The 24,237-nt window shown below is 45.1% G+C and overlaps 1 protein-coding gene across 1 annotated transcript in view; it reads right to left on the reverse strand.

The window, feature by feature from the left end:
* Positions 1-24,237, reverse strand: part of SEC23IP (SEC23 interacting protein) — a 73,383-nt gene that overhangs the window by 47,600 nt on the left and 1,546 nt on the right. Inside the window, 5 exon segments of the mRNA XM_075215534.1 lie at positions 10,429-10,622; positions 12,180-12,393; positions 21,421-21,460; positions 21,462-21,568; positions 21,570-21,964. Coding sequence (XP_075071635.1) covers positions 10,429-10,622; positions 12,180-12,393; positions 21,421-21,460; positions 21,462-21,568; positions 21,570-21,964 — 950 coding nt within the window.

Here is a 24,237-nt window from a genome sequence, read left to right on the forward strand (position 1 = left end):
TAGCGAGGTGTAATATAACACTATGCTCTAGTGGTACCAGGAGGGTGTAATATAACACTATGCTCTAGTGGTACCAGGAGGGTATAATATAACAATATGCTCTAGTGGTACCAGCGAGGTGTAATATAACAATATGCTCTAGTGGTACCAGGAGGGTGTAATATAACACTATGCTGTAGTGGTACCAGGAGGGTGTAATATAACACTATGCTCTAGTGGTACCAGCGAGGTGTAATATAACACTATGCTCTAGTGGTACCAGCGAGGTGTAATATAACACTATGCTCTAGTGGTACCAGCGAGGTATAATATAACACTATGCTGTAGTGGTACCAGCGAGGTATAATATAACACTATGCTCTAGTGGTACCAGCGAGGTGTAATATAACACTATGCTCTAGTGGTACTAGCGAGGTGTAATATAACACTATGCTCTAGTGGTACCAGGAGGGTGTAATATAACACTATGCTCTAGTGGTACTAGCGAGGTGTAATATAACACTGCTCTAGTGGTACCAGGAGGGTGTAATATAACACTATGCTCTAGTGGTACTAGCGAGGTGTAATATAACACTATGCTCTAGTGGTACCAGGAGGGTGTAATATAACACTATGCTCTAGTGGTACCAGCGAGGTGTAATATAACACTATGCTCTAGTGGTACCAGGAGGGTGTAATATAACACTATGCTCTAGTGGTACTAGCGAGGTGTAATATAACACTATGCTCTAGTGGTACCAGGAGGGTGTAATATAACACTATGCTCTAGTGGTACCAGCGAGGTGTAATATAACACTATGCTCTAGTGGTACCAGGAGGGTGTAATATAACACTATGCTCTAGTGGTACCAGCGAGGTGTAATATAACACTATGCTGTAGTGGTACCAGCGAGGTGTAATATAACACTATGCTCTAGTGGTACTAGCGAGGTGTAATATAACACTATGCTCTAGTGGTACCAGGAGGGTGTAATATAACACTTTGCTCTAGTGGTACCAGGAGGGTGTAATATAACACTATGCTCTAGTGGTACCAGCGAGGTGTAATATAACACTATGCTCTAGTGGTACCAGGAGGGTGTAATATAACACTATGCTGTAGTGGTACCAGCGAGGTGTAATATAACACTATGCTCTAGTGGTACTAGCGAGGTGTAATATAACACTATGCTCTAGTGGTACCAGGAGGGTGTAATATAACAATATGCTCTAGTGGTACCAGCGAGGTGTAATATAACACTATGCTCTAGTGGTACCAGGAGGGTGTAATATAACACTATGCTCTAGTGGTACCAGGAGGGTGTAATATAACACTATGCTCTAGTGGTACCAGCGAGGTGTAATATAACACTATGCTCTAGTGGTACCAGGAGGGTGTAATATAACACTATGCTCTAGTGGTACTAGCGAGGTGTAATATAACACTATGCTCTAGTGGTACTAGCGAGGTGTAATATAACACTATGCTCTAGTGGTACTAGCGAGGTGTAATATAACACTATGCTCTAGTGGTACTAGCGAGGTGTAATATAACACTATGCTCTAGTGGTACTAGCGAGGTGTAATATAACACTATGCTCTAGTGGTACCAGGAGGGTGTAACACTATGCTGTAGTGGTACTAGCGAGGTGTAATATAACACTATGCTCTAGTGGTACCAGCGAGGTGTAATATAACACTATGCTCTAGTGGTACCAGGAGGGTGTAATATAACACTATGCTCTAGTGGTACCAGGAGGGTGTAATATAACACTATGCTCTAGTGGTACCAGGAGGGTGTAATATAACACTATGCTCTAGTGGTACCAGGAGGGTGTAATATAACACTATGCTCTAGTGGTACCAGCGAGGTGTAATATAACACTATGCTCTAGTAGTACCAGGAGGGTGTAATATAACACTATGCTCTAGTGGTACTAGCGAGGTGTAATATAACACTATGCTCTAGTGGTACCAGGAGGGTGTAATATAACACTATGCTCTAGTGGTACCAGCGAGGTGTATTATAACACTATGCTGTAGTGGTACCAGGAGGGTGTAATATAACACTATGCTCTAGTGGTACCAGGAGGGTGTAATATAACACTATGCTGTAGTGGTACTAGCGAGGTGTAATATAACACTATGCTGTAGTGGTACCAGGAGGGTGTAATATAACACTATGCTCTAGTGGTACCAGCGAGGTATAATATAACACTATGCTCTAGTGGTACTAGCGAGGTGTAATATAACACTATGCTCTAGTGGTACCAGCGAGGTGTAATATAACACTATGCTCTAGTGGTACCAGCGAGGTGTAATATAACACTATGCTCTAGTGGTACCAGCGAGGTGTAATATAACACTATGCTGTAGTGGTACCAGCGAGGTGTAATATAACACTATGCTCTAGTGGTACCAGCGAGGTGTAATATAACACTATGCTCTAGTGGTACCAGCGAGGTGTAATATAACACTATGCTCTAGTGGTACCAGGAGGGTGTAATATAACACTATGCTCTAGTGGTACTAGCGAGGTGTAATATAACACTATGCTCTAGTGGTACCAGGAGGGTGTAATATAACACTATGCTCTAGTGGTACCAGCGAGGTGTAATATAACACTATGCTCTAGTGGTACCAGCGAGGTGTAATATAACACTATGCTCTAGTGGTACTAGCGAGGTGTAATATAACACTATGCTCTAGTGGTACTAGCGAGGTGTAATATAACACTATGCTCTAGTGGTACCAGCGAGGTGTAATATAACACTATGCTCTAGTGGTACCAGTGAGGTATAACATAACACTATGCTCTAGTGGTACCAGGAGGGTGTAATATAACACTATGCTCTAGTGGTACCAGCGAGGTGTAATATAACACTATGCTCTAGTGGTACCAGCGAGGTGTAATATAACACTATGCTCTAGTGGTACAAGGAGGGTGTAATATAACACTATGCTCTAGTGGTACCAGGAGGGTGTAATATAACAATATGCTCTAGTGGTACCAGCGAGGTGTAATATAACACTATGCTCTAGTGGTACCAGCGAGGTGTAATATAACACTATGCTCTAGTGGTACCAGCGAGGTGTAATATAACACTATGCTCTAGTGGTACCAGGAGGGTGTAATATAACACTATGCTCTAGTGGTACCAGGAGGGTGTAATATAACAATATGCTCTAGTGGTACCAGCGAGGTGTAATATAACACTATGCTCTAGTGGTACCAGTGAGGTATAATATAACACTATGCTCTAGTGGTACCAGGAGGGTGTAATATAACACTATGCTCTAGTGGTACTAGCGAGGTGTAATATAACACTATGCTCTAGTGGTACCAGGAGGGTGTAATATAACACTATGCTCTAGTGGTACCAGGAGGGTGTAATATAACACTATGCTCTAGTGGTACTAGCGAGGTGTAATATAACACTATGCTCTAGTGGTACCAGGAGGGTGTAATATAACACTATGCTCTAGTGGTACCAGCGAGGTATAATAGAACACTATGCTCTAGTGGTACCAGCGAGGTATAATAGAACACTATGCTCTAGTGGTACCAGCGAGGTGTAATATAACACTATGCTCTAGTGGTACCAGCGAGGTGTAATATAACACTATGCTCTAGTGGTACTAGCGAGGTGTAATATAACACTATGCTCTAGTGGTACCAGCGAGGTGTAATATAACACTATGCTGTAGTGGTACTAGCGAGGTGTAATATAACACTATGCTCTAGTGGTACCAGCGAGGTATAATATAACACTATGCTCTAGTGGTACCAGCGAGGTGTAATATAACACTATGCTCTAGTGGTACCAGCGAGGTGTAATATAACACTATGCTCTAGTGGTACAAGGAGGGTGTAATATAACACTATGCTCTAGTGGTACCAGCGAGGTGTAATATAACACTATGCTCTAGTGGTACCAGCGAGGTGTAATATAACACTATGCTCTAGTGGTACCAGCGAGGTGTAATATAACACTATGCTCTAGTGGTACCAGCGAGGTGTAATATAACACTATGCTCTAGTGGTACCAGCGAGGTATAATATAACACTATGCTCTAGTGGTACCAGCGAAGTGTGTAATATAACACTATGCTCTAGTGGTACCAGCGAGGTGTAATATAACACTATGCTCTAGTGGTACCAGGAGGGTGTAATATAACACTATGCTCTAGTGGTACCAGCGAGGTGTAATATAACACTATGCTGTAGTGGTACTAGGAGGGTGTAATATAACACTATGCTGTAGTGGTACCAGCGAGGTGTAATATAACACTATGCTCTAGTGGTACTAGCGAGGTGTAATATAACACTATGCTCTAGTGGTACAAGGAGGGTGTAATATAACACTATGCTCTAGTGGTACCAGCGAGGTGTAATATAACACTATGCTCTAGTGGTACCAGCGAGGTGTAATATAACACTATGCTCTAGTGGTACCAGCGAGGTGTAATATAACACTATGCTCTAGTGGTACTAGCGAGGTGTAATATAACACTATGCTCTAGTGGTACCAGGAGGGTGTAATATAACACTATGCTCTAGTGGTACCAGGAGGGTGTAATATAACACTATGCTCTGGTGGTACCAGGAGGGTGTAATATAACACTATGCTCTAGTGGTACCAGCGAGGTGTAATATAACACTATGCTCTAGTGGTACCAGCGAGGTATAATATAACACTATGCTCTAGTGGTACTAGCGAGGGTGTAATATAACACTATGCTCTAGTGGTACCAGGAAGGGTGTAATTATAACACTATGCTCTAGTGGTACCAGGAGGGTGTAATATAACACTATGCTCTAGTGGTACCAGGAGGGTGTAATATAACACTATGCTCTAGTGGTACCAGGAGGGTGTAATATAACACTATGCTTAGTGGTAACCAGCGAGGTATAATATAACACTATGCTCTAGTGGTACAAGGAGGGTGTAATATAACACTATGCTCTAGTGGTACCAGCGAGGTGTAATATAACACTATGCTCTAGTGGTACCAGCGAGGTGATAATATAACACTATGCTGTAGTGGTACCAGCGAGGTGTAATAGAACACTATGCTCTAGTGGTACCAGGAGGGTGTAATATAACACTATGCTCTAGTGGTACCAGGAGGGTATAATATAACAATATGCTCTAGTGGTACCAGCGAGGTGTAATATAACAATATGCTCTAGTGGTACCAGGAGGGTGTAATATAACACTATGCTGTAGTGGTACCAGGAGGGTGTAATATAACACTATGCTCTAGTGGTACCAGCGAGGTGTAATATAACACTATGCTCTAGTGGTACCAGCGAGGTGTAATATAACACTATGCTCTAGTGGTACCAGCGAGGTATAATATAACACTATGCTGTAGTGGTACCAGCGAGGGTATAATATAACACTATGCTCTAGTGGTACCAGCGAGGTGTAATATAACACTATGCTCTAGTGGTACTAGCGAGGTGTAATATAACACTATGCTCTAGTGGTACCAGGAGGGTGTAATATAACACTATGCTCTAGTGGTACTAGCGAGGTGTAATATAACACTGCTCTAGTGGTACCAGGAGGGTGTAATATAACACTATGCTCTAGTGGTACTAGCGAGGTGTAATATAACACTATGCTCTAGTGGTACCAGGAGGTGTAATATAACACTATGCTCTAGTGGTACCAGCGAGGTGTAATATAACACTATGCTCTAGTGGTACCAGGAGGGTGTAATATAACACTATGCTCTAGTGGTACTAGCGAGTGTAATATAACACTATGCTCTTGTGGTACCAGGAGGGTGTAATATAACACTATGCTCTAGTGTACCAGCGAGGTGTAATAAACACTATGCTCTAGTGGTACCAGAGGTGTAATATAAACACTATGCTCTAGTGGTACCAGCGAGGTGTAATATAACACTATGCTGTAGTGGTACCAGCGAGGTGTAATATAACACTATGCTCTAGTGGTACTAGCGAGGTGTAATATAACACTATGCTCTAGTGGTACCAGGAGGGTGTAATATAACACTTTGCTCTAGTGGTACCAGGAGGGTGTAATATAACACTATGCTCTAGTGGTACCAGCGAGGTGTAATATAACACTATGCTCTAGTGGTACCAGGAGGGTGTAATATAACACTATGCTGTAGTGGTACCAGCGAGGTGTAATATAACACTATGCTCTAGTGGTACTAGCGAGTGTAATATAACACTATGCTCTAGTGGTACCTAGGAGGGTGTAATATAACAATATGCTCTAGTGGTACCAGCGAGGGGTGTAATATAACAATATGCTCTAGTGGTACCAGGAGGGTGTAATTATAACACTATGCTCTAGTGGTACCAGGAGGGTGTAATATAACACTATGCTCTAGTGGTACCAGCGAGGTGTTAATATAACACTATGCTCTAGTGGTACCAGGAGGGTGTAATATAACACTATGCTCTAGTGGTACTAGCGAGGTGTAATATAACACTATGCTCTAGTGGTACTAGCGAGGTGTAATATAACACTATGCTCTAGTGGTACTAGCGAGGTGTAATATAACACTATGCTCTAGTGGTACTAGCGAGGTGTAATATAACACTATGCTCTAGTGGTACTAGCGAGGTGTAATATAACACTATGCTCTAGTGGTACCAGGAGGGTGTAAACACTATGCTGTAGTGGTACTAGCGAGGTGTAATATAACACTATGCTCTAGTGGTACCAGCGAGGTGTAATATAACACTATGCTCTAGTGGTACCAGGAGGGTGTAATATAACACTATGCTCTAGTGGTACCAGGAGGGTGTAATATAACACTATGCTCTAGTGGTACCAGGAGGGTGTAATATAACACTATGCTCTAGTGGTACGCAGGAGGGTGTAATATAACACTATGCTCTAGTGGTACCAGCGAGGTGTAATATAACACTATGCTCTAGTAGTACCAGGAGGGTGTAATATAACACTATGCTCTAGTGGTACTAGCGAGGTGTAATATAACACTATGCTCTAGTGGTACCAGGAGGGTGTAATATAACACTATGCTCTAGTGGTACCAGCGAGGTGTATTATAACACTATGCTGTAGTGGTACCAGGAGGGTGTAATATAACACTATGCTCTAGTGGTACCAGGAGGGTGTAATATAACACTATGCTGTAGTGGTACTAGCGAGGTGTAATATAACACTATGCTGTAGTGGTACCAGGAGGGTGTAATATAACACTATGCTCTAGTGGTACCAGCGAGGTATAATATAACACTATGCTCTAGTGGTACTAGCGAGGTGTAATATAACACTATGCTCTAGTGGTACCAGCGAGGTGTAATATAACACTATGCTCTAGTGGTACCAGCGAGGTGTAATATAACACTATGCTCTAGTGGTACCAGCGAGGTGTAATATAACACTATGCTGTAGTGGTACCAGCGAGGTGATAATATAACACTATGCTCTAGTGGTACCAGCGAGGTGTAATATAACACTATGCTCTAGTGGTACCAGCGAGGTGTAATATAACACTATGCTCTAGTGGTACCAGGAGGGTGTAATATAACACTATGCTCTAGTGGTACTAGCGAGGTGTAATATAACACTATGCTCTAGTGGTACCAGGAGGGTGTAATATAACACTATGCTCTAGTGGTACCAGCGAGGTGTAATATAACACTATGCTCTAGTGGTACCAGCGAGGTGTAATATAACACTATGCTCTAGTGGTACTAGCGAGGTGTAATATAACACTATGCTCTAGTGGTACTAGCGAGGTGTAATATAACACTATGCTCTAGTGGTACCAGCGAGGTGTAATATAACACTATGCTCTAGTGGTACCAGTGAGGTATAACATAACACTATGCTCTAGTGGTACCAGGAGGGTGTAATATAACACTATGCTCTAGTGGTACCAGCGAGTGTAATATAACACTATGCTCTAGTGGTACCAGCGAGGTGTAATATAACACTATGCTCTAGTGGTACAAGGAGGGTGTAATATAACACTATGCTCTAGTGGTACCAGGAGGGTGTAATATAACAATATGCTCTAGTGGTACCAGCGAGGTGTAATATAACACTATGCTCTAGTGGTACCAGCGAGGTGTAATATAACACTATGCTCTAGTGGTACCAGCGAGGTGTAATATAACACTATGCTCTAGTGGTACCAGGAGGGTGTAATATAACACTATGCTCTAGTGGTACCAGGAGGGTGTAATATAACAATTATGCTCTAGTAGGTACCAGCGAGGTGTAATATAACACTATGCTCTAGTGGTACCAGTGAGGTATAATATAACACTATGCTCTAGTGGTACCAGGAGGGTGTAATATAACACTATGCTCTAGTGGTACTAGCGAGGTGTAATATAACACTATGCTCTAGTGGTACCAGGAGGGTGTAATATAACACTATGCTCTAGTGGTACCAGGAGGGGTGTAATATAACACTATGCTCTAGTGGTACTAGCGAGGTGTAATATAACACTATGCTCTAGTGGTACCAGGAGGTGTAATATAACACTATGCTCTAGTGGTACAGCGAGGTATAATAGAACACTATGCTCTAGTGGTACCAGCGAGGGTATAATAGAACACTATGCTCTAGTGGTACCAGCGAGGTGTTAATATAACACTATGCTCTAGTGGTACCAGCGAGGTGTAATATAACACTATGCTCTAGTGGTACTAGCGGAGGTGTAATATAAACACTATGCTCTAGTGGTACCAGCGAGGTGTAATATAACACTATGCTGTAGTGGTACTAGCGAGGTGTAATATAACACTATGCTCTAGTGGTACCAGCGAGTATAATATAACACTATGCTCTAGTGGTACCAGCGAGGTGTAATATAACACTATGCTCTAGTGGTACCAGCGAGGTGTAATATAACACTATGCTCTAGTGGTGACAAGGAGGGTGTAATATAACACTATGCTCTAGTGGTACCAGCGAGGTGTAATATAACACTATGCTCTAGTGGTACCAGCGAGGTGTAATATAACACTATGCTCTAGTGGTCACCCAGCGAGGTGTAATATAACACTATGCTCTAGTGGTACCAGCGAGGTGTAATATAACACTATGCTCTAGTGGTACCAGCGAGGTATAATATAACACTATGCTCTAGTGGTACCAGCGAAGTGTGTAATATAACACTATGCTCTAGTGGTACCAGCGAGGTGTAATATAACACTATGCTCTAGTGGTACCCAGGAGGGTGTAATATAACACTATGCTCTAGTGGTACCAGCGAGGTGTAATATAACACTATGCTCGTAGTGGTACAGCGAGGGTGTAATATAACACTATGCTCTAGTGGTACCAGCGAGGTGTAATATAACACTATGCTCTAGTGGTACTAGCGAGGTGTAATATAACACTCTGCTCTAGTGGTACCTAGGAGGGTGTAATATAACACTATGCTCTAGTGGGTACCAGGAGGGTGTAATATTAACACTATGCTCTAGTGGTACCAGCGAGGTGTAATATAACACTATGCTCTAGTGGTACCAGCGAGGTGTAATATAACACTATGCTCTAGTGGTACTAGCGAGGTGTAATATAACACTATGCTCTAGTGGTACCAGGAGGGTGTAATATAACACTATGCTCTAGTGGTACAGGAGGGTGTAATATAACACTATGCTCTAGTGGTACCCCAGGAGGGGTAATATAACACTATGCTCTAGTGGTACCAGGAGGTGTAATATAACCACTATGCTCTAGTGGTACCAGCGAGGTATAATATAACACTATGCTCTAGTGGTACAAGGAGGTGTAATATAACACTATGCTCTAGTGGTACCAGCGAGGGTGTAATATAACACTATGCCTTAGTGGTACCAGCGAGGGTGTAATATAACACTATGGCTCTAGTGGTACCAAGAGGGGTGTAATATAACACTATGCTCTAGTGGTACCAGGAGGGGTGTAATATAACACTATGCCTGTACCAGTTAGTAGGGTACCAGCGAGGTATAATATAACACTATCTCTAGTGGATACAAGGGAGGGGTGTAATATAACACTATGCTCTAGTGGTACCAGCGAGGTGTAATATAACACTATGCTCTAGTGGTACCAGCGAGGTGTAATATAACATGTAATAGAACACTATGCTCTAGTGGTACCAGGAGGGTGTAATATAACACTATGCTCTAGTGGTACCAGGAGGGTGTAACATAACACTATGCTGTAGTGGTACCAGCGAGGTGTAATATAACACTATGCTCTAGTGGTACCAGCGAGGTGTAATATAACACTATGCTCTAGTGGTACCAGCGAAGTGTGTAATATAACACTATGCTCTAGTGGTACCAGGAGGGTGTAATATAACAATATGCTCTAGTGGTACCAGGAGGGTGTAATATAACAATATGCTCTAGTGGTACTAGCGAGGTGTAATATAACACTATGCTCTAGTGGTACCAGGAGGGTGTAATAGAACAATATGCTGACCTCTAACTTCTCACTGAATTCCTCACTGTATGGAATAAACCTGCTGTCATTGTCTCCTTTGTAGAACCAGGAGCAGCGTCTGACTTCAGAGTCCTCTTCTTCCCAGTACACCGCCTTCATCTCCCGATCATATAGGCACACGTCGTATCGGCCGCCTGCTGTACTCACCACCACACTCTCAGGGTCTGGTTGAACTAAAGAGTAAAACCAGATAGAAACCTGTATGAAACCAAGTGCACTGAAATACTATAAGTCTTATTCTGTACGGCTGCCCTGAGGTTAAGTGTGGGGAGGTTTTACCCCTTGGTCCCTTCTGAGACTTACGCTATTATGTGTTGTATGGAAAGGAGATGCTATACATGGTGCACTGCAAGAAGTTCACGTTACTAAACGTCTTTAGTGATTGACACACTTCTACAATGAGTCAGACATACAATGAGTGTAAAGAAGTCGCTCACCAGAGTCATACAATAATACAACGAGTGTGAAGAAGTCGCTCACCAGTTATACAATAATACAACGAGTGTGAAGAAGTCACTCACCAGAGTTATACAATAATACAACGAGTGTGAAGAAGTCGCTCACCAGAGTCATACAATAATACAACGAGTGTGAAGAAGTCGCTCACCAGTTATACAATAATACAACGAGTGTGAAGAAGTCGCTCACCAGAGTCATACAATAATACGAGTGTGAAGAAGTCGCTCACCAGAGTCATACAATAATACGAGTGTGAAGAAGTCGCTCACCAGAGTCATACAATAATACGAGTGTGAAGAAGTCGCTCACCAGAGTCATACAATAATACAACGAGTGTGAAGAAGTCGCTCACCAGAGTCATACAATAATACAACGAGTGTGAAGAAGTCGCTCACCAGAGTCATACAATAATACAACGAGTGTGAAGAAGTCACTCACCAGAGTCATACAATAATACAACGAGTGTGAAGAAGTCACTCACCAGAGTCATACAATAATACAACGAGTGTGAAGAAGTCACTCACCAGAGTCATACAATAATACAACGAGTGTGAAGAAGTCACTCACCAGAGTCATACAATAATACAACGAGTGTGAAGAAGTCGCTCACCAGAGTCATACAATAATACAACGAGTGTGAAGAAGTCGCTCACCAGAGTCATACAATAATACAACGAGTGTGAAGAAGTCGCTCACCAGAGTCATACAATAATACAACGAGTGTGAAGAAGTCACTCACCAGAGTTATACAATAATACGAGTGTGAAGAAGTCGCTCACCAGAGTCATACAATAATACAACGAGTGTGAAGAAGTCGCTCACCAGAGTCATACAATACAACGAGTGTGAAGAAGTCGCTCACCAGAGTTATACAATAATACAACGAGTGTGAAGAAGTCGCTCACCAGAGTCATACAATAATACAACGAGTGTGAAGAAGTCGCTCACCAGAGTTATACAATAATACGAGTGTGAAGAAGTCGCTCACCAGAGTTATACAATAATACGAGTGTGAAGAAGTCACTCACCAGAGTTATACAATAATACGAGTGTGAAGAAGTCGCTCACCAGAGTCATACAATAATACAACGAGTGTGAAGAAGTCGCTCACCAGAGTCATACAATACAACGAGTGTGAAGAAGTCGCTCACCAGAGTCATACAATAATACGAGTGTGAAGAAGTCGCTCACCAGAGTCATACAATAATACGAGTGTGAAGAAGTCGCTCACCAGAGTTATACAATAATACGAGTGTGAAGAAGTCACTCACCAGAGTTATACACTTCCTCAAGATTGGCAGAGTCATAACCGCTGAACGGCAGCCAGACCTCTCGTCCTTCTAATAACTTGCAGAAGAACCAGTGCGGCTGCACCGCCTCATACAGATTTGGCAAGAAGGGTGGTTGGGTGGGGGAAATAGTCGGCCTGGAGGTTGGATATGTTTGTCCTGTTGATGCCGGCATATGAGGAGGGGCTGGAGGGGGCTAAAACATAAAAACAGAATTAGCATTTGTCATTAAAGAGGTCACTGGCGGTAATAAAAAGCAGAGTTTAAAGACTGAAGTGTGAGCTCATCAGAAGACATTTCATGGCGACTTCTCAGCCGTTTACCCATGTACAAGGCGTAGAGGACTCTACCCTCAATATTGGACACGTGAAGGTACCATGTGTTGTATGTTCTATCACTGTGAGACAGCTAGTAGAGAGCACGGTCTGCTACAACTGTCTCTATACAATGTCTGCTGGTGTGGAAGAGGGTTGTGCAGACCACACAATACGATGGTGGTGCTGCCAATGGGCATCACACAGACATTCACAAAAAGTCTCAGCACAAATCTGTAACCTGGTTAAAATTCAGGTGCCACAATTACCATCTCAGCCAAAAATGGGCCACATTCACTATTGCTTCCTGTCCCAATAAAGATGAATCAACTCACAGCCTCAGACTTGCAATAAGATAGACAATGATAACTCTACCCAGGAGGGTAGAGTCCTACTAGTCTTGGATGAGCTGCTTGAGGAGTTTGTGCAGCCAGAGACCACTCTCCTGTGTTTGAAACAGACCGAGTTGAAGCCAATGCAACTTTACAGCTATGCAGACAAGAGGTTCATGGGGGAGAAGCGCAACCAAAGGAAGTAAGATGTTTGTTTTGTTTTTTCAATTAAATAGAATTTTTTGGGGATTAGGGCAGAGCTCTTAAAAGTTCTTCTTTGAGCACAAGGGCGCTGAGATTTCTAGGTCGTTCGGAAAGGGCGAGCTCGTATGGAGAGAAGTTTGGAGATGAAGGGAGCAAAGGAGTTTGTGAGAACTTTGCTATGGATTCTGCAGGAGAAAGGCAGCCAGTGTATCTTACACATCACTGCAAAACAACCATTTTTACTATTAATATTAAAATTTCATATATCAAAAAAACTTGCGCAATTACTGTAAGCTCTAAAGAGTCAAAAACCGCATTTCTTTTTATTATCTGTTTGTCATTGTTCAGTCAGAGGTGTTCTCTCTCTCTCTCTCTCTCTCTCCTCCCCCCTCATTTTTTGGATTGTCCATTTAAGTGCCACATATTAAACAGGTTTGTTTTATCTTTCCTTTTTTTCTACATGTCAAATCTCAAAAACACATGAATAATGCTCAGTATTTAGTGTCACTGTGTTTTGCAGCAATTTTTAGCTCCCAAAACATTTTTCATAAAAATGCTGAAGAAAATAAACTCTGCAGTTTTACACAATATAAAACGACAGCAAAAAAGCCACAAGTGTGTCACTACCCTAAGCGGAGGCCGTCGTAGGTGCTAGTGAGTAATGGTGTAGACTCTACATAGCAGACAGTGATAAAGTGTCTGTGTGTGTGTTAGGGTATTTAGATTGTAAGCTCCAACGGGGCAGGGACTAATGTGAGGGAGTTCTCTGTACAGCGCTGCGGAATTAGTGGTGCTATATAAATAGATGATGATGATGATGATGATGATGATGATGAAAGTGTTGCCATAAGTCCCACTTCAGAACAGGAGCCCCCTCTAGTGGCCAGTTTATTTATTTGAGGTCTTTTTATTGGTGCTCCAGGAAAGCACTTGGCTCTGTAAAACAGAACACACACACAGGAAGTTCAGCCATTTATATACAGTTGTGTCTAGAAGTGTGCAATCCATTTATAACGACCTATATCCTTGTAATAATTTGACCAAATTTATCATTTGTTTACCAAAATCCCTAACTGATTAATCATTGGGTCTTTGTTGGAAAAGTAGATGTTTAGTTGAATAATTATCCTCACCGCGTCTTCTATCTTCTACCTGTTGATCAGTCCTCCAACTAAGCTTTCAGGATAGTTTAGTTTTATTACCCTCTACATGACGAATATTTTTGGGATTAGTTGTTGTCAGTTCATGTCAGGAGCGTTTCACTCGACAGTGTAAATTTCCACTACTTCAGCCATTCTGTAGGACCATTGTTATGTTCTACGTTCGGCTCACACAGAGATACCATGAAATCTCCCTGTAGAATTTGCTGGATTGGTCCAGCAGTGACTGTTAGTGATCAGGGTCATGATGGAAAGCAGCCCCAGATACTCGGACCACCGTCATTCATGGGATGAGACTCCTTGGACTGAATGCCAGAATTCTTAGTGTTTTCTTCTGGTGGACCCGTGGACATTATAGTCTGTTAAGCATCTGCCTGACTCTTCTACGGTCTGTCATTCAGAGGTTCGTTGTAGCCTCTACAGATGAGCATCTTGCTCGTGAAAATATAGATGTTGTCCGACAACTCCTGGGAAGCGGAATAATGGTGATGATTTTTCTTCACATGAACTCAACCTGTCTAACTGTGGATTGATTTCATCTTTAGTAATTGTTCAGTAAGACAACTCTTGAATGTTCTCAGAAATCAATTTGATTGAAGTGACTTCAACAAATCTGTACTAAAATGATCCCCTGTACAGACTAAGAGTCAGGATAGGAGCATTCAGAAGATTTAACTAGGTGAAATAGAATTATTATTTTTTTAATATACCAGACCACACACACACCAAAAATAAACAAATGGAAAACCTGGGTAAATGAGGGACACCAAGCATATTTAAAGAAAGGGCTTTCACACAGGTGGGAGGTCCACGCATTAATTAAGCAAACAACATCCCAGTGTCATGTATACAAATGCTGGAACACCCTGGTTGCCTATAATTATGGCTACAAGGAGACCTCAGGGGTGATTGTCCAAACACATTTGGCAGCAGTTTCAGTGATGTTCCACGGACAATAGTGTCTAATGTCTAGAACAGCACAGGGCAACCGTGGGCAGAAGCACCAGCATTGAGATATCTCCCAGGATGACAATACCCCTACCACAGATTACTTGTGGGCGCCCAATGATTTGAGGAAGAGAATCAAACTGATGTTATTCATGTCACGACCATCTCAATCACCAGATCTGAATAACTCTACTGAGCATTTGGACAATGCCCGAGATAGAGATTTCCGCCAGCATCAACCAGGTGTCAGTTGAGTAACTTTGTCGAAAAACAGTCAAAATATGGGGACATTGGCAACTCTGCACCACGGCACACACGGGCTGTTCTTCCTGCCCTATTACGTGACATTATATTGGGCTACACCAAGCAGACATCAATCCTGATGCAGGCAATGGGAGAATGCTCCAGTATAGGTATTTACTATCTTCTGGCTTTAATCTCTCTGACCAGGATTATAATGACCAACACTTGTGTTTACTCTTCTGCCATATGTACAAGGAATATAAGCGGTTTACCTTTGTTTCCCTGAAGGAGGCCACAGAAGCCCTAATGAATGGGTTAACTCTCCGATCAGCTGAGCAGAGACAGAAAAAGAAAACCCCCTCTAGAGGGTACATAATGTAACTGGGCTCTTCCTAGGTGTTCGAGTAACTCCCCTATTTACTCTTTGGACTCCCTTGGAGCCCTAACGGGTGGGATGTACCCAAGGAATATTAATACTGGGTGGGTTCAAGTAATAAACCAACACCAAACTGTGATGCAAGTAAAATTTTATTGATTCACAGCCTGAAGGATCTTTCTTTCAAACTGCACCTCCCTGGAGGACATCAAATCCAAAAGGTAATGTCTGGAGAAGGTGTGAAGGGTCGACCACCCCTGCTGTTTGCAGATCCCATTCACAGAAGCCAGCGATTTGTGAGTCACGAGGTTGACAGTGCTCTGGTTGAATGCACGTTTAGGATCTCAGGCACTTTCTGCCTGTTTCCATTATAAAACTTTATAATGATTGCACATGTTCAGCTTGTGAATGTATCCTTGGACAGAGCCTGACTTTGGTGGACTCACCCAGGGAGGATGAAAAATTGATTAGTCTTCCTTCCCTCTTTGTCCTGTAAAGATCATTAGAAACTGCCCTGACAAGTTGCAGGATATTTGCTTTTATTTTCAATTAGATTGATGCGGGCAGAGATGTCAATATAATCTCCCGATTAATATGAAAAGTAGATCCTACCTTCCACAACAAATAAGATTTGTCCATAACATTACTTTATTCTAATAAACGTTTAAGAATGGTTCTTTGCACCTTAAAGCATATAGTTCTCCTATTCTTACGGCAGACGTAATTGCCACTAGGAACTTGTGGTCATCAAATCTATTTGAGGCATTGCAAATTTCTGTACCAGCATCTGAAAACCTTTGTAATGAGTGTAATGTCCACTCTCCTGGACGGATGCGATAACGGCTGAGATAGTCTGCTACACTGTTGTTCTTTCTTGCCATATAAAGTGCTGAAAAGAACATTAATTTGTTTTCTACCCATATTATAATTGTTGATAACTCTGCCATCATGGCTTTGCTCCTCGTCGATTTATAAATGCCACCACCGTCCGATGGTCTGAAAAGACATAGAAGAGTTTGAGAGTGTAGGAATGCTAGGCAAACTACCCTCATTTCCAAAAAGTCTGCATTCAGGGTCTTCTCGCCCTGTCTTGTACCACTTGTGTGTAAATGTTTGCCCCAACCTCTGATGCTTGAATTTTTTGTGAACACCAACCATTCTGCTTTCGAGGGTGGTACATACTTGTCTTTCAATGTCAGATGTTGCCACCAGTTGAGGGTTAGCCCAATGCTCTGGTCTAGGGCCGCTTGATCCCACTGGCTGAGGAATTCCAACTGAAGTTTCCTGATGTGCCCTCTTATCTATAGCAGAACATATCATGGCAGAGAACTCCCCCTAGAAGCCTGAGACAATTCTGTAATGATGGTTGCTCCAACATCCAAATCTGCTGTGTCAAATGTTGTACTTTGCACAGTCTTTAATCTGAAAGAGACACTTTGCCTCGTACTGTATGTATCTGTAATCCTAGGAACGGAGTCTGTTGGGCCACAAACACTCTACGTTTGTTTTGTTTATCCTCAAAGAAGGTGTCTGATGTCTGAACTGTCCCCTGTGTCCCCACTGCCTTATTAATATGCTTCAGAAAGCTTTCCACAACTTCTGCCTTAATATATTGCTTCAACATCAGAAATGCAGCAAGCACACCTGCCATTAAGGCCAAGGAAGTATCTGCTCTTGGCACTTTGATTTAACAATAAAGAGGAATGATTTGGAGAGAAACATTTTTAACTGAAACCAGATGATACTGTGGTTAGGAGGAAACTGTCGCTACCAAGAAGAAGTTAAGGACACGGCCATAGTAAAGCCGTTCCCCATCCAATTTTAGGATCAGATCTTAGTTAATATTTCTGAGCGCAGGATTTCTCGCTTAACAGTTAAGCCCACCAAGGACCACTTCTCAGCAGGAACAAAGCTATTGGCAGATTCTTAAAAAAAAAATCACATATGGCAGTTACATATATTTATGTATTTGTTATGTCGTATTCTGTATTATACCCTATAATCCCCCTGAAAAGATCGCTAACCACCCAAAGACTGTGATATATGGAAACTGCCACTTCCAGTAGTCGGACACTGTACATTAGTGGACAGCTATTACCGGACGGAACGGAGTCCCAATCAGCCCATCCATCATTATCAGGAGAAATTAGGCTCCTTTCTGGAACAAGGTCAATACGCATGTGCAAATCCTTAACACAACATTAGGGAGGGGGGTCAATTGGACTAGGGACTGTATCCCAACACTAAACATACTTTGGGGAGATAAGGGCCATCAATCAGGTCCAAAGTATGGATCCCACTTCTTACCCAACAGCGTGGGAGCCCAAGAGGACTTAAGCTAGTGACAGGGAACAAACTGGGAGCTTCCCCAAGAAGACTGGTTCCTGCTGCACTGTCTGGAAGAAGAGACTGCACATTTAGCAGTACTGACCCGTATCCTAGATCCACTGGTTCTGATCCGGTGTGTGCCTGACAAAATGTGGATGACATTGGAGCTAAACCACCAGGGAGGTGAAAGGGACCCAGAGAATTATTGAAGGTCCAGCAGTCTGTGTGGAGTATCGGACATTATTGTACGTATTCCCCGTGCAGTACAGTGTTAAATATTCATAATAGAGTTTTACCCAATTTTGTAAGTTTTGATCACTAATAAAAACGTGTTTTGATTGCAGATATTTGCCCAGGTCTGTAGTGGGGGTCAGACAATAAAATAAGCCCAGAGTTGTTGGCTCACAGCTGTAATCCAGACACATTACACACAGGTTTACATTAGATGAGACTGTATCCCGATACTGCTCATCTGCTTTTGGATCTAAGCACTTTCCCTTTGCTTCGTCTCAGCTACTGAATACGTTGCTTATTGTTTCCTCCTGCAATGTCTGTCTAGGTATGTCTGACATTATTATATGCTTAACCCTTGACCTGTATGCCTTTGATAATCTGATCGATTTGCTCAAATGCGTCGACAATAGTAAATAAGCCACATTACATCTTGTGAGTTAGAAGGGGAATCACAAACACATCCACCTAGACTAAGTGATAAGAATTCACCATAACAATATAATGAACAAGCTCTGATCATCATCTAAAAATCCTCAAAACACATCACCTGTCTCCGGTCACTTTCAAAATCCTTTAAATGTGCCCTATGGTATGCACGTTCTGTTTGTAACTATATAACCTCCATCCATGACCTCTTATAGCTCACACAGGCAGACACTGTCTCCCCTGCAGCCCTTCCACATGGTGGTCTCCTCTTCATCCACACCTCCAGGTCTAGAAGCACACACGGAGATGGGGCTAGACACCTCTCTCCACACTGCACATTCATAGTTTTCCCACCTCTTCCTTCAAGCGTGTTTCCATCTTCTGAAGTACATATTGTCCAGATTTTGAACCAGTCGTGTTGTTGGGGACCACCAAGGCTTGCCACGATGCCCTTCCCTTATTCCAAATGCAGCCCTATTAAACGCTATTGGGGTGCCATGCTGCCATCACCAGGCTCCTTCACCATCACTTGAACCACTTCCTTCTGAATAAACGCTTTCTACAAGAGCACCCAATTGCTGAGCGCTTGCGCTGGAACTCCCAACGCCTTACTTCAGATCAAGGTTCATATGATTGTTCCCCGTCATCTCACAATGGACCATAGCTGCAGGGTAGCGGACAGAGTGGAGTTACTAGACGCTGGGTCCCAAACATCAGAACAGCTGGATAACGGATTAGAGTGGTCTAATCTGTAGGTCCAGGAATTACATCAGGTAAGTAGTCGTCAAAGCAGGATCTTGAAGTAGTGATGTCTATTGCTCAGAAAGGTTCCTTATAAGGACCATTACACACTAGTTAGTGGTACTAGTGATCATCCAGAAGTACAGATAGAATATAAAATACAGCTACTTTTATACAGTTTCTGACACATGTTGGCAGCGGATAATCCTGCACCACAAAATCTGAGATATGACATCCAATGTTTAGCATCAGGATATAATATATTATCTAAACTTGGATTAATACACAATTTAAATTTAACAAAATTTACATTAATCTTTTCTTCAGAAATGTTACAGAAATGGATCATTTGCCATTTTGGTAAAATTCATAAGTCAAGACATCAGCAATATAAAATAAATACATTTGCACTCATTGCGGCCAGCGTCTGGGTTTTACCCTTTAGATGCTGTGCGCTGGTTACTTACTGGTGCCGCAGCGCCCATACAGAAAATATATATATTTAAATTAATAAAACATTTCCGTTCACACATTTATACATCCACCAGCGCCTAGAAATTGCCTCAGCAATTCCTTGAGCTTTTATCAGCCTGGCTTCTATTTATCCTCTGACATCCCCACCATGAAGGGTGATTTCAAGATCACCATTAATCCCTATTGATGATCCACACTCTCCCTTACATTACTCTCTCTAACCTCCGCTCTGGTCCTTCTCCACATCGTGACCACTTCCTTCATCTGTTTTTAACCGATTTCTTCAAACACCCTTTAGTCTGTGACAGATTATCACCAGTAATCTCTCCTACATCACTTTAACCTCTCTGCACTGAACTCAACCAATCCTCCTCGTACCTGCAGAAATATCTGTTCTATTCATTTCAACTACTCCCAACCTCTCTGGCTCCAGCGTCTCTTTCATCTCACCAGCAGCGCGGAAAGGAAATGTCACCTGAAGCTCTCCAGTAAAGTAGAACGTCGTTTAATTCTTCAAACTGGAATTGAGCGACAATGTACTCATTCCTTTCTGGCACCTTCTCTTCATTGGACCCCACATATGAAAGCCAAGTCTATCACTTTTCTACTCTTCCCACTATACCTCCTGTCCACTCGACCCTTTCCCACAGTTCAGTCTCCTGAGCTCATCCCCGCATTAACAGTCCCTCTTCCCTCATGTCCTTTTTCCACTGCCTTTACCAGCAGCCAGTGCCGTCCCTTCTTCACTCGATTAGGGTCTCTGATCCTGTTTGCTGCACCCACTCAACTGGGTTTAGGTTCAGCTTGTGGCGATTTACTCCCTTTTATTTGCCCTCTTCTCATGTTTTAGTGAGAGGTTATCCCCCTCCTCGCCAGTGTATTGTCCTGGAGACTTCACTATTCACACAACCTATTGGACCGGCCAGTCAGGCTTTCCCAATACCCCACAGGGACTGCACTGTTGGTCAATGCTTTGATCACTACTAAATCTAAAGACCGCTACTCACTTTACGCCTCCCGGCCTCTCCGCTGCATGTGACCCTGTTTACCATCACTGCTAAAACAATCGCTGCATTGCCTAGGCCTTTAGGACACTTCCTCAATTGCAAAACAAAACACACTTTTACCCTCCTGAGGCTACTCGACCCAATTACCCCTTTACACAGTTCACTCAGACTTACACTTATTCTCCTCCTATACTCAGTCATCTGAGCCCCAAACCAACTTTGCTGTGTGACTGGGTCATATCGCCCCACTAAGCACTTTCCCATTGCTATTTGGCATAACCAATATGCAAAATACCTCATGCACTAAACTCTGTCTATGTTAATAACCAGTCTTGTTTTATTACAGTGTTTTTTCCTTACTAGGGAGTGCACCGAGTATATTGGCACCTTATAAATACACATATATGTATATCATTATTTATATTCATGTGCTTACCGGCGGCAGGGGCACTGAAGAGCTTTGGTAAACATGAGGTATTGGTGACTACTTGGGGGGCCGGGTTGGAGTGCCCCATGGTATAATCCTGCTGAAGCTGTGGAGGCGGCAGATAGGGATTAGCCCGGCTGCTCAGTGTGTTATGGCGGGTAAGGGTTATAACCAGCTTGAGAGGAAGTAGGGGGAGGAGCAGAATAGTTGCTTGGAGGAGGACAAATCTGCGCAGCTGGGGGATAAACACCAGTTACGTCATTGGAAACCATTGGAGCTTTGCTGTGAAGAGGAGCCACGGAAGAGGCCGTAACACTTTGTCCATTCTGAATTCTAGATGGCAGAGGTACCGATGGGGGGAGCTTAGAGAAAACAGCAGGACCAGATGATGGAGCCGCTGTGGATATGGGGGCCTGCCCTATGCTTGCAAATGGATCATTGTTGCTGGTAAAGCTCGTCGCCTGTGAAAAATAGCTGAAGGTCTGCGGAGGATTAACGGCACCGGGCGCCTGTCCCAAGAAGCTGTCTTCTTCTCCCACCTCCACTGTATCATCTGCAACCAAGAAAGAACAAGAACTCAGACACAGCAAAAACATGTGGGGGCATGAGGTGGAATGATGTGGTACCAGTCTGCAGTAGGCATGTGTAACCTGCACCAAGCACATCACACGTTAGTAACCTATGTGGGAGTATTGATACAGTCGGGAAGGAGGGTGAGGGGGGTAGTGACACGGGGGAGGTCATGAACCCGGGGGGTTGGGGGAGGTGGATAGAAGTAGGAGGGGGGGGTCACTGATACAGGACGGGGAGGGGAGCACAGACACAGGAGGTGATGTGGGGGGGGGGGGGGATCATGGACACAGGGGAGGGGGCGAGGGGGGGGTGAATGAGGGCACAGAGGGGGGGGGGGGTGAATGAGGGCACAAGAGGGGGGGGTGAATGAGGGCACAAGAGGGGGGGGGTGAATGAGGGCGGAGGAGGGGGGTTGAATGAGGGCACAGGAGGGGGGGGTGAATGAGGGCACAGGAGGTAGGGGGGTGAATGAGGGCACAGGAGGGGGGGTGAATGAGGGCACAGGAGGGGGGGGGGTGAATGAGGGCACAGGAGGGGGGGGGGGTGAATGAGAGCACAGGAGGGGGGGGGGGTGAATGAGGGCACAGGAGGGGGGGGGGGGGGTGAATGAGGGCACAGGAGGGGGGGGGGGGGGTGAATGAGGGCACAGGAGGGGGGGGGGGTGAATGAGGGCACAGGAGGGGGGGGGGTGAATGAGGGCACAGGAGGGGGGGGGGGTGAATGAGGGCACAGGAGGGGGGGGGGGGGTGAATGAGGGCACAGGAGGGGGGGGGGTGAATGAGGGCACAGGAGGGGGGGGTGAATGAGGGCACAGGAGGGGGGGGTGAATGAGGGCACAGGAGGGGGGGGGTGAATGAGGGCACAGGAGGGGGGGGGGTGAATGAGGGCACAGGAGGGGGGGGGGTGAATGAGGGCACAGGAGGGGGGGGTGAATGAGGGCACACGAGGGGGGGGGGTGAATGAGGGCACACGAGGGGGGGGGTGAATGAGGGCACACGAGGGGGGGGGGGTGAATGAGGGCACACGAGGGGGGGGGGTGAATGAGGGCACACGAGGGGGGGGGGGTGAATGAGGGCACACGAGGGGGGGGGTGAATGAGGGCACACGAGGGGGGGGGTGAATGAGGGCACAGGAGGGGGGGGGGGTGAATGAGGGCACAGGAGGGGGGGGGTGAATGAGGGCACAGGAGGGGGGGGTGAATGAGGGCACAGGAGGGGGGGGGGTGAATGAGGGCACAGGAGGGGGGGGGTGAATGAGGGCACAGGAGGGGGGGGGGGTGAATGAGGGCACAGGAGGGGGGGGGGTGAATGAGGGCACAGGAGGGGGGGGGGGTGAATGAGGGCACAGGAGGGGGGGGGTGAATGAGGGCACAGGAGGGGGGGGGGGTGAATGAGGGCACAGGAGGGGGGGGGTGAATGAGGGCACAGGAGGGGGGGGGGTGAATGAGGGCACAGGAGGGGGGGGGGGGTGAATGAGGGCACAGGAGGGGGGGGTGAATGAGGGCACAGGAGGGGGGGGTGAATGAGGGCACAGGAGGGGGGGGTGAATGAGGGCACAGGAGGGGGGGGGTGAATGAGGGCACAGGAGGGGGGGGGTGAATGAGGGCACAGGAGGGGGGGGTGAATGAGGGCACAGGAGGGGGGGTGAATGAGGGCACAGGAGGGGGGGGTGAATGAGGGCACAGGAGGGGGGGGTGAATGAGGGCACAGGAGGGGGGGGTGAATGAGGGCACAGGAGGGGGGGGTGAATGAGGGCACAGGAGGGGGGGGGGTGAATGAGGGCACAGGAGGGGGGGGTGTATGAGGGCACAGGAGGGGGGGGTGTATGAGGGCACAGGAGGGGGGGGGTGTATGAGGGCACAGGAGGGGGGGGGGGTGTATGAGGGGCACAGGAGGGGGGGGTGTATGAGGGCACAGGAGGGGGGGGGTGTATGAGGGCACAGGAGGGGGGGGGTGTATGAGGGCACAGGAGGGGGGGGTGTATGAGGGCACAGGAGGGGGGGGGTGTATGAGGGCACAGGAGGGGGGGGTGTATGAGGGCACAGGAGGGGGGGGTGTATGAGGGCACAGGAGGGGGGGGTGTATGAGGGCACAGGAGGGGGGGGTGTATGAGGGCACAGGAGGGGGGGGTGAATGAGGGCACAGGAGGGGGGGGTGAATGAGGGCACAGGAGGGGGGGGGTGAATGAGGGCACAGGAGGGGGGGGTGAATGAGGGCACAGGAGGGGGGGGTGAATGAGGGCACAGGAGGGGGG

This window comes from Mixophyes fleayi, chromosome 6, assembly GCF_038048845.1.
Source record: "Mixophyes fleayi isolate aMixFle1 chromosome 6, aMixFle1.hap1, whole genome shotgun sequence".
In the NCBI taxonomy this organism is placed as follows: Eukaryota; Metazoa; Chordata; class Amphibia; order Anura; family Limnodynastidae; genus Mixophyes; species Mixophyes fleayi.